Here is a 12,535-nt window from a genome sequence, read left to right as displayed (position 1 = left end):
CAGAAAATAACACACCGCAACAATGCCTGGACACATTAAAACAAAAACTCTCCATTTATTCAGGCCGCCTAAGGAGATATAAAGTAAGTAACAACCGAAAATGCGACAATATACTTTTTGAGCATGCAGAGAAGGCGTTTTATAGGAAACTTAATTCCACTATAGAAAATGAAAATAAATCATACCCAAACCAAGAAGAAATTCATGAGTTCTGGGGACATCAACTTTCAACGCCAGCTACTCATAACACCAATGCTGGATGGATTGAAGACACAACGAACAACTGTCAACATTACAATAATATTCCTTACGAACCCTTCGCTACCGAAGAAGTCTCAAATACTATCAAAGGGCTTCATAACTGGAAATCTCCTGGACCAGACGGAGTTCAGAACTTCTGGTTCAGAACATTAATCATCTTATCTCTAGTCTGCAGGAAACACCATCATTTCTTACACAGGGAACCACTTACCTAATACCAAAGGATCAAAATAACACCCAAGATCCAGCCAAGTACCGCCCAATTACTTGTCTTCCAACTTTGTACAAATTGGTCACATCCTGTGTAGCCCGGCGTAGCTACCAACACTGTGCTCTAAACAATATCATAGAGCCTCAACAGAAAGGATGGGCTAAGGGCTCTATGGGCTGTAAAGAACAACTTATTATCGACTCAGTCAGTTCTAACCAGGCATACACCAAAAAAAGGAACCTTTTTATTGCCTTCATTGACTACCAGAAGGCCTTTGATATATTAAAAATATATAAAGTCGATGATAACATGGCCTTTTTAAAACATTTAATGTCAGATTGGAAGACAAAAATTCACCTCCAAATACCTGGTGAAAACAATATCGAAACTGAAAATATTGCAGTCAACCGGGGCCTATTACAACGAGATTCTTTGAGCCCACTGTGGTTTTCTCTAGCGATGAACCCCCTATCCCAGCTACTGAACTCAACTGACACAGGTTTTAGCATCAAAAATAACACTACTGTTGTGGCAAAGCTTAATCATTTATTGTATATGGTTGATTTAAAACTATTGGCTTTCACTCGAAGCCACCTGGATCAAATGCTAAAAACAGTAGAAAATGTCTCTAATGATATGCACTTCGGTCTTGACAAGTGCCGTGTCTTAAATATAATCAAAGGAAAGGTTCAGCCCGGCAGATATGCAAAATGCCCAGAACATCGAAGCCATGGGTGAAAATGATATGTATAAATACCTCGGAATAAAGCAAGCGCGGATGATTGACCATAAGCAAATGAAAACTGAGATAACTATTGAGTTTATACGAAGGCTAAAACAGCTGCTTCGTTCACACCTTAACAGTAAAAATTTGTTTAAGTCACTAAACATCTACGCATGTTTCGCGTTTAGCTACTCGTTTGGTATTGTTAAGTGGACAAAAACGGATGTAGAAAATCTTCAGCGAAAAGTACGAACACACCTTACAAAGGTACGAAAACACCATCCTCGAATTGCAGTAGAAAGAACGACATGACCGCGGTATTTAGGAGGACGAGGACTTATAGATATAAGTGAGCAATTAGAAAAACAGATTACTAATTTAAGAACCTATTTTCAGGTGCAGGCTGAGACATCTACTCTACATCGCGTGATTTGTGCAGTAGATGATACAACACCGATCAAACTGAGGGAACCAGAAATGCGCATAAACCATCTTACTAAGGACGAAAAAATGCGCACCTGGATGGGTAAACCTCTGCACGGGCGACATCCCAAGGAGGTCAGTCAAGACCATGTCGACAATATAGCGTCGAACTATTGGCTGACATCAGAAAAGATGTTACCTGAAACAGAAAGTTCATTACTAGTCATTTAGGATCAGGTTATACCAACCAAAAATTACCTGAAATATATCGTCAAAGACCCTCAGGTCCAAAATGACAAATGCCGATATGGATGTCAAGCTCAAGAAACCATCCAACATCTTCCCGGGGGTTGCCAGGCATTTGCTGCAACTGAATATAAGGAACGGTACTACTCAGTAGGAATGATCCTTCATCGAGAGATAGCCATCAAACTGGGACTTCTCCAAACAAACCATCTCCCATATTATCAATACGTTCCTGATAGTATACTTGAGAATGACAACTACAAGCTATATTGGGACCGCAATGTGCTCACAGACCAAACAATGGCACATAATAGACCAGATCTCATACTAGTTAATAGACTAAAGAGACAGACAGCAGTAATTGATGTCTCGATACCCAACAACAATAATCTTCATGTTAAACAGAACGAAAAGATCGCCAAGTACAGGGATCTGGAAATTCAAATACGAAGACAGTGGAGAATGGAAAGTACCCAGACAATACCTATTATTCTTTCTACTACTGAAGTCATTCCTAAGAACCTCCTAGAAAACATAAAAAAGCTAGGTCTAAATGAACATCTCTACAAGACCATGCAGAAAGCTGTACTACTCTCAACGTCCAGATGTGTACGAAAATTTTTGGGAGATACTCCAGCATACCAAGTCACCTAGGGCTCGATAACACGGAAAGAGTCCCACCAGAGCTCAATCCTTTTGATACCGTAGGTATCTGGGATGAGTGAATTTTCCCCTTAGAGTTGTTCTGAAGCTATTTTCTTGTGCTATTTTTAAAGTAATAACTATTTTAATGGGAATAAGCCACCATTGAAGGTTAAAGTAAGTTTATTGACGTTTAAATTGCAAAGATTTGGGTTCTAGTGAAAATGTAACGTCAGCGTGTATGATTCAATTTGAAGTTATCTGCAATGTTGTAGATTATATCTTTCTCTAACGGTACATAATTAGATCAATAATTTCGTTCCAGATTAACGCGATGTAACTAGCAACAACGCCATTGTTCGGGTAGCTATACAACAGCTATTGTCTGTTATTTTCAAGTCCGTTTCATAAGCGCACTGACAAGGGTTTCATAAAGGAGAGAACAGAAGTGTTTGTAGTCTTATTAGGGGAAGGAGATTTTTTGCTAATTGTGAGTAATTTAGTTTAATTCTATTTGGTGACAAATAATAAATATGACTCACAGTAGTAATAGTGAACCTTATATAAAAAAAACGTCACAATTTAACACCCGAAGAAAAAACTATGATCGGAAATGTTTGAAGGACTTCGAGCCAGAGAACAAAATATGAATGTAAGCGAGGTAGTTACATTATATAGTATTTTGACCAAAGTTTCCGAAGCTAGTGTGTACACAGTAATTAAAACAGACGATGAAACAAACGATAATAATACTTTGAAGGTTGAGACAAAAGGAAGGAAACGATTATATTGTGCATTACATATGTTTTATTTCAAAAAGGAATTACCAACTATAAAAAAATGGCTTCTTGTCTTCAATCTAATGAAAATATTCCCAATATATAAAGACGTGTTTTGTTACGTACTTTACGCGAAATGAACTTTAGGTATTTAAAGAGAAATAGGAATAGGACCCTTATTGAAAAAGAAGAAATCATTTTATGGCGCAGAAAGTATCTGAACAAAGAGCAGAATTTCGAAGAGATAAAAAAAAACATATTATACAGATGAAACATGGTTAAATGAAGAACATACTATGACAAAAATTTGGCAGGATTTAAAGGATTTAAATAAAGGATAAGGGATTTTTCCCAAAAAAATATATTTAACAATGATTGGTTTTCTTCCAAGGCATCTAATCTATAAAATAAGAAAATAATTTTCATGACAATCAATTCGTTCTAAAATCCTAATTATTTTTTTAATAATAACCGCACGCCTATGACTCGTCGATTTTCTTTCCCCTCAAACCCGCAAAAATCTACATTGAGAATATGAGTCACTTGCTACAATTGTGATACTGTGGTATATGTATTGAATTAAAAAACAGTAGTTTATTTACCAGCTGCAAAACCCATTTGGTATTTTCAAACTAACCTTAATGCGCACGATTTGAGGCCACTACAAATAATTGTGGAGAATATTTTATAAGCTCTGTTTAATTAAGCGATCCCTCTATGGTTGGAGCATTCGAGGATGTTACCTTTCTGTGTATTGTATAAATTATGCCGGTGTTTCAATCGCGTCTCTATCCTCATATACGTATTCTGTGCATGTAGACATCTACTGAGGTTTTCTCTGCATTTCTTCAACAGGTCTGCGGGCAGATTGTCAGTGCTGGGTTACTTATTGTTTGATAGCTTATTTATTGCTTCATGTACATCGGTTGTTGATGGTGGTACCCCTTCGTTTTCTCTTCCTATTTTATTTTGTGGGTCTACGTGTATGCGTTCTTTCCCGTGTTCTGCTTCACTTTCTGACTGAAGAAATTCGCTTCTGTGTTCTCTGTATCGAATTAATATTTCTTCATTGTTTGTGATGATATCGCCATTTTTGTTTTTACATCTATTTTAAGTAACTTATATGTTTCACTTTATTTTTTAGACTATTTACGACCAAAAGAACTGAACCGGAATCAAATAAAAGTGATATATCAACGAAAAAAGTAGAACCAACTAAAAGTAAGTTTTAATATTTAAGTAAATGGATGAATGACTAAATCAAATTTCAATCTAGCTCATTTCAATAGCTTGGATCCCACCTAACCTAACCCACACTTTTTATGCAGAGATTCGGATTCTGCAAAAAATTCGTAAAAACTGTATTCAGTCCCATAAAAATTAGTTGGCATGCTTCTGATCTGTATGTGTTTTACTGCGATTACAGTGCCATCTATTGCGAATCGAAAAAAAAATCAGATGGATCTTTTTTTATTTTTCACGTAGAATCCGAATCTGCAATAAAAAATGGGGATTTCCTTTTGATTTCAAAGTTTCCCCTTCCCCACCCCCCGGGGATAGGGCTAGTGGTCGTGTTTGGTGTCATTCGATCGATTTTATAATATATTACACATGTGGGTTTCGATTATAGTGCCTATCAACAATTCGAAAAAAATGTTCGCCTTGTTTACGTGACGCTACTACAAAATCGATGAAAACAGGCCCAGAAGCGGATGTTTCACCAGACCATGACCCACTAATCGCTACCGTTACGTTTACACTTAAACGTATTTGAAAACAGAACAAAACTCCAAGAGAAAATATCTGAAAACCTTGATAAAGTAGACACTAACACTAATGAGATCAACAAACAATGGGAGACACTAAAAAAGTGCGTCCTCTTTACATGCAATAATATGTAAAAGGGGCGGTAAGAAATAAAGATAATTGGAGGAAAGATATTGAATATGATGAATTAACAGAGACGAGCCAAGAACAAAGTCATATAGAATTTTTCATATAAATATGATTGCATGTCATTCAAGATTTACGACGTCAGAACCCCACAGCGTTGCCAAAACATCAGAATAGTTATTAAGTCAGGGATTTTTAAAATGTCAACTATTTCTCAAACTGCTATATTAACAGTAAATACACTTAGTTTTAAGACTACTGCAACACACTAAAATACATAAGAAAACATAATACAAAATTATATATACTAAATTTTAAACTTACCTCTTTTAGAGCATTACTAGTAAAAACGTCCCGCCATTATTTCTTGTTCAAAATAATCTATCTTATATGAAAGCTTGTCAGCTTTCTACAGACTAGTTAGTTGTTTTGGCATAGCACAATCACAATACACAACAATAATTAGTTTTTAAAGCTATTAATCTAAATTTAATATGTATTTATAAATACAATTTATTAATATATAATATATTATGATCAAATTGTGTAAGAAATCAAAACATAAACAAAGTTCTTACTCTAAAAAGCGGCAACACTTTAAATAATTTTGCCACACGCTGAACTGTCATTAAAATTTGAAGTATTCCCATATCAGTTGCGTACAATTGTCTAATCTATTTTATTAAAATTATTATTTTGTGGAATATTAGACTTAAAGAGTTATTTCCTAAAATTTATATTATTAATAATAACAAATGTTTTTGGTTATTTAATCAATATAATTCTAAAATTCCCAATACAATAATGATAACATTTTTCTGATTATTATACCATGTTGACGCCTATGAAAGATCGAGCAGTTCCGTATGGGTTTCGTATTATTAGCTGTGTTAGGAAAATTTGAACTCTAAGGTTGACGTTCTAGAAATTATAAATATGTGACGTCACTTTATATAAATTGTGACATGCAACGTTTTTTTTTTGAAAAATGGTATACAACCTATTCAACCTACATTACAAAGTTTTAAAAAATAGTAGAATTATAAAAAAGAAAGCACACTGCAGCTCTTCAAGATAAAAATGTGAATACTATAATGACGACTGAGGAAAAACTAAGCCTTTAGGAGAAATACATTGAAGAGCTGTTCATAGATGAAAGAGACAAAATACAGCACATAACAGGCTAACAGACTAACTGTAAAAGGCATTCGATACAGTACGTCAACAAACAGTGAATGAATATGAATCGCCCTGAAATTTTTATCAGATTTTTTACCGACTATATGATCCAACTTTTTACGTAGTAGCAAGGTTATATAGAATTTTTGATATAAAAATCAACGTACGTCATTCAAGATTTACGATGTCAGAACCCCACATCGTTGCCAAAACATCAGAATAGTTAATAAGTGAGGATTTTTTAAAATGTCAACTATTTAAGAATACTGTAATATTATTATTAATCTAATTTATTGTCTTTATTTATTATTAAAGGTTCTATTTATAACACTTACAAATTTATTAAAGTCTTTATTACTAATTTATTTTACACCAATAATTATATAATTTATCTACATTTATTATAATACGTGCGTTACATTTTAAAACTCGACGCGATGTTCAAAAACTAACTGTTCTGTTTACAACAAAATTCCTCTTTAAATATAAAATCCTCTTATTCGAGAATGCGGCGATCCCCCATCGAACAGCCGAGAAAGTCACCCATGCTGGTTTTATTCAGCCTGCCTCTGGAAATTTCGAATCGTGTGTGACTCATCATAATTCAGGTAAACAGGTCTTTCAACTGAGCGCCGAAATAACTAGAATAGAAAAGATACTAGTAATAAGTATGTTTACAGTTTTGAGTCATATGACACGTCATTATTTATCGTAACAATACACTAGTCAACTGGATTTTTAAAATGAAGAAAATATTCACATTTTCAAAATTTCTTTTTTCACTTTTCAATAATGTAGGAAACGAGATATGTTTAATCCATAATGTTATAAAAGATCACATAAATGTATAATTTAGCCATTAGCTTCCTACACAGACTATTCAGTTGTTTTGGCATTTGACAGTTTATTAAAGTTATATATTGCGAATCAAATTGATACACAAATGAAAAGAAACATAAACAGAATTCTTACTATAACATTGTAAATTATCGTCAACGCTGTCGGCATTCTGGCCACACACTCAAATGTCATTTGAATTTCATTTATACCCGTATCATTGATGCACGATTTTTTTGTGTACGATTGTTTAATCTATTTAATTAAAATTTGATTATTTTTTGAATTATTAAGGTTTGAATTATTTAGTTTCCGAAAAATATAATTTAAATGGTTTTAAATATGAACAACGCACACTGTCCGGAACATAGCGTTTCAGACACTTAACGTTTCCGTTCAGTATATTTGAAAACAATATTTTACTGATGCCGACGGCTACGTAATGAGTCGTAACCGCTTGGTAAGGATAATGTGAATTAGATGTCCGTCGTTTCCCCCCCGTTGTTTATTTAGGTATTTGGTTGATTTTGATACAGAGTATTTAAAAAAACAATTTTCGAGGCCATTTTGTCATTTATGCATGTGTTTTTATTGCTTTGTGACAATTAATCACGGAAGTGATAAACAATTAGGACTTTTGTACGGAAGTGATACCTCTTCTTTTTAAAAATACTTTTTGGTTTGATATGTGTGGCTTCGTTAAATGTAGTATTTTGTTTTTTAACTGAAGGTGAAATTAAATTTAAAACATATTTAAACTGAATCCTATTCATTCTAAAATATCCATAATATTTTTCATCGTCATCAATTAATTCTCTGTATAAAGTCCAGTATTCACATTCCTTCTTTCCTTTCTCTTAGCATTGGATGTACTTCAAACCTTCTTTTTAACACAGTTTTTCATTCTTCATCGTTAAGTAGAAGAGCAATTGCACATAATTTTTGTCGAGAAAAGCGAGATCATATCTTCACCGAACCAAACTGAAACGTTCTATGTATGAAAATGTGAACGCGCAGCCCAATTGCTGGAGTGGAAACGCTACGTGCCGGAAACTATACGTGCACGATAATATGCCGCGACCTTTAAACTTAACAATGGTTGCATAAAATTTACACTATTAACCCATTAATGCCCACCACCCACGTATATTAAGTAATACGCGAGACACTGTTATATATTTCGCCATTTATTAGTCAGAAAAAAAAGTAAACATTAGTTTTTCCAATATAGGTTACAGATTAGATGTTAGAAGATGACTGTTTATCATAACATTAGAAATGTATCACCGATTGGTGCTAAAGGGTGAGTTTTCTTAGGATCCTAAGTTTTCTTAGGATATATTATAGTTCACCGGTTGCATTTTAGGAGAGTTTGTAGGACTTTTTCGACTTATTTTGAAAACTCTTTTGTAGTATTCAACTAGTAAGGCGTCTAAATATTAAATAGTGGTATAAATAGTATTGAAATTTATACTGGTGAGTATTTTGAAGGTATTTGATTCTTGCGTATGATATATAATACGCTGGGCAATCGTGGTAACTAATCAATATTGTTTCTGTTTTACAAAATATGACGAACAAATATGATCCTAATAATCCCAAAGACGCAGAGGAGTTTTTAAAAATATATGAGAGTTTAGAAGATGACGATACTTTGGCTCAGGAAATTGACCAGTGTAAAGTTTAACTCATGTTGCATTATCCAAATGACGGAAATGATTTTGACAGAGATGATGCCGGAAGTGATGAGGAAGACCAGTTCAATTACACTTTTCAAAGTATTGGCCGAGGTACACTATCTCAAAGCATGGATATTACAGCTGTTTCTCGAAAAAATACAGCAATTGTGAAAACAGTTCTGTCAAATACAACTGTGACTGAAACTCACGAATCAAGTAACAAAATAAAAAGAGAGGTTGCAGAAATTGCACAAGATCCTGAAAACAGAAAAAAATCTATGAAAATAATCGATCGTAAGTGGGAAGAAAAAAAATTGGAAAAAGGAACCATAAATGATATTTTCAAAAACAATATGGAACCCCATATATACTAAATGAATGGAAACAATAAAATTTGAAACCAATCGGTGTGTTTAAAATTTTTTTTATGAAAAATTCATGGACTATCTTTGTAAAGAAACGGTAAAGTACGCTTTACAAAAATCCTGCCCTTTCTCTTTGTCCGTTGATGATTTATATAAATACTTTGGCATCGTTATTCTCTCTGGATACCACCCATTGCCTTCTAGGAGAATGTATTGGGAATGTCTAGGCCCCGTATTTATAGTCGGTACTCAAGCTCGTGCTTGAGCACGTGCTCCGCCAAGTCGAACTTACGTCAAAGTCATGCTCAAGTATTTTTTGTGTTCTATAAACGATACTTCGGGTATTCTCGTACAAGATTGATCTCAAGCACGAAAATTAGGGATTTTAAGTAAATTTGATAGATGGCATCCAATAAAAAGAAGATTCTGTCAATTATTATCATTGTCAAGAAACTTTATTTAAATATTTTTAGCGCCAAATTTAGCTTTATTGAAGAAGAGGCATGTTGTGTATTAAAAAAATTAATTTTTAATAAATCATTTTAAGGTATGTAATATATTATAAAAAAATATGCATTCGAGGGAATAAATTTCAATTATGTCGATTTTTAGATGAGCGGACATTGTACTAAATATGCAGTGTATTCAACAAAAGGAAAGGTGTTTTTAATCCAGCTGGTAAAGGAAAATAATACTGTACAGAATAAAAGGACAAACGGTGCTTCCTTAATGAAAAAAGAAGGGTTGGGAGTACAATACAGCGTATTATATAACTGCCAGCCTGAGGTAGATATATTAAGGACTTCAGAACAGCTACGAAAATTGTAAAACAAATTGAAACAGAGGTAAAATACTTTTATTTATTCAAGCAAAATTTTTATAGTAGAAAATGCAGAGAAAAAACAGCATGCTGGCTACAGGTGATGGCCCTTTAAAAAAGCCAAAGCCTGATGTAGGTATGGAGTTTGTGAAAGTTGCTGTTCCCGACATATATGTAAGCATCGTCTGTCATTGGGACAACACAGAAGTATTTGGAAGAGGTAAATTTACTATATTTTCATACTTAGATAATTGTAGAACAAAAGGAGGCCCACCAGATAGGAGGACATATAAGTTTAATTACTGTAACATCAGAATTATCTGACTCCATCCATTGCTTTTCCAGTTCAAAATAAAGAGTTGTTATGTATGATAATTTTGAGAAATCTTACCTGTACATATAATAAGAATTTCCAGTAATACTTGTAATATGACACCTGTTGTTCCTATAGAATATGTCAATGTACTTCAAATGGTAAGTAATCTTAAATATACTTATGGCAATATGTAACAGTAATAACAAACACTACTACTAATGGAGTAGTAGCTATTATAATTGCAAATAAAAAACATTCGCCAAAAAAAGGTTTGAATTATTCCAAAGTTTAATAGTAATCTATAGTTATGGATTTTTAAAACAATCATTTATATAATAACTATTCTTATTTTGTACTTAATGTATTATATTGAAAACTGTTAAAAATTCTAAATGTAAATACTAGTACTAGTATGTAGTATTTTGTACTTAATGTATTATATTGAAAACTGTTAAAAATTCTAAATGTAAATACTAGTTTTGGTTATTTTTTTTTTTTGGTGATTTTGTTGTTAATGTATACTATGGTGGTTGTAAAGCGATTATTATATTATTTTATATTTAACAAGCCTGATATTATTCCATTTTTTAGTTTTATAAATTGTTACTTTCAAATTTACTTATCGTGAAGGTTTATAAATATATTTTTAAATAAAGAATACTAATATTTTAAACGTGTAATTAATTTTATATTTGATAAGGAAAGGTTTTGTGAAAGGAATAAACACTTATTTAAAAGGAGAGCGACAACTCGAACTCAATAAAGATATACTTGCCTAAGTTGTCTGAGTATAGTATAACCCTCATTTATTTTAAATTAAAATATAAAAAATACATTTCGACATATAAAATAAAAAAGAATATATTTAACATAGGTATTCAATAATTTATTCACATTCTCATGCATAACATTGTTGAATAAAATGTCTCCTAAAATTTAAACCTTGTTCCCCATCATTAACATTTCTATTTTCTGGCACATCAGTATTTTCTAGAAAATCATCATCACTATTTATAATTATTTTCCTGTAAACACATATTGCACAGTACTGCTGTAGCACTTATTATTGCAAGATATGTATTTAATTTGATTTGTAGGCTTCATTGCAGACAGGGAAACCATATTTTCCAGGTTCTAAATAGCCTTTTTTCAACATTTCTTACATGTGCACTTTTATATCTATTTTGTTGATCATTACCTAAAAAGATATATCTATCAAATAACCTATTTTTTGTTTAGCCCATTATCAATAAATACCTTGCTTTAATGCTGGAGTAAGTAGATAGTGCCTGTGCTGTATGCATATTCACTATTCATAATAATTCACCTATTAATAATTCTGGAATTTGTCCTCTTTCCTTTCTAACTCTTAATCAACTTTGATCAAATATTAAGCTGCCATGACTTAATCCTGGATGTTGAACAAAAATATCCATAATCTCAAAAAACAAAAAAAATATTGTATTGAAGCGAATTGGAAAAAAATATAAATATAAACAAACAAGTTAGGTTAGGAACCCGTGCTCAAGGCAGGTCGATCCGATGCTTGAGCACGAGCTGTCATTTTTGTGTACTCAAGCTCGATTTCGTGCTCGAGATCCGTTTATAAAACACAAAAACGACTCAAGATCGACCTCAAGCATCGACCGATACTTGAGTACCGACTATAAATATGGACGTAGGGCACTCTCACTCACAGCCAGTTATAGCCCAGGGAAATAAGCATTTTTTCATGACACTCGTCCGGCCAGGCAAACGACAGTTGTTTTGAGTAGTATGGACCTCTGTAACAAAAACCTTTATGTTTCGTGCAGTCGATTTTTTTGACTTAATTAGTTATTAACAAATTAAGGTCAAAATTGTTGCTTTTTTCGTCCATCAGCAAAAAGTGAAGCATTTTAAACAAATTTTAGAAGAGAAGAAACTTATAAGTCTTATAAAAACCTTTAAAATGGCGTTTTCTAAATGTTTCTATCCTTATTTGTTGCTTGTGAAGTTGCAAAATAAGTAAAAAATTTCGGTTTTTTATAAATGTTAATAACTTTTTTGAAAATAAACTTATAACATTTATATTTCATGGACTGCTGTGCCTTGTACTGCTTAAAATATGGTCAAAAAATTAATCGGTCAAATAGTTTAAAAGTTATTTTATTTGTTTAT

The 12,535-nt window shown here is 32.7% G+C and overlaps 1 protein-coding gene across 1 annotated transcript in view; it reads left to right on the top strand.

Moving 5' to 3' along the window:
- The window catches only part of LOC140441219 (uncharacterized), a 64,408-nt gene that overhangs the window by 17,287 nt on the left and 34,586 nt on the right, over nucleotides 1-12,535 (top strand). Inside the window, exon 9 of the mRNA XM_072531802.1 lies at nucleotides 4,431-4,507. Coding sequence (XP_072387903.1) covers nucleotides 4,431-4,507 — 77 coding nt within the window. The remainder of the gene's footprint in view (nucleotides 1-4,430; nucleotides 4,508-12,535) is intronic.

This window comes from Diabrotica undecimpunctata, chromosome 5, assembly GCF_040954645.1.
Source record: "Diabrotica undecimpunctata isolate CICGRU chromosome 5, icDiaUnde3, whole genome shotgun sequence".
In the NCBI taxonomy this organism is placed as follows: domain Eukaryota; kingdom Metazoa; phylum Arthropoda; class Insecta; order Coleoptera; family Chrysomelidae; genus Diabrotica; species Diabrotica undecimpunctata.
Note: the sequence above shows the minus strand (reverse complement) of the source record. Positions and strands in the feature narration are given on the sequence as shown.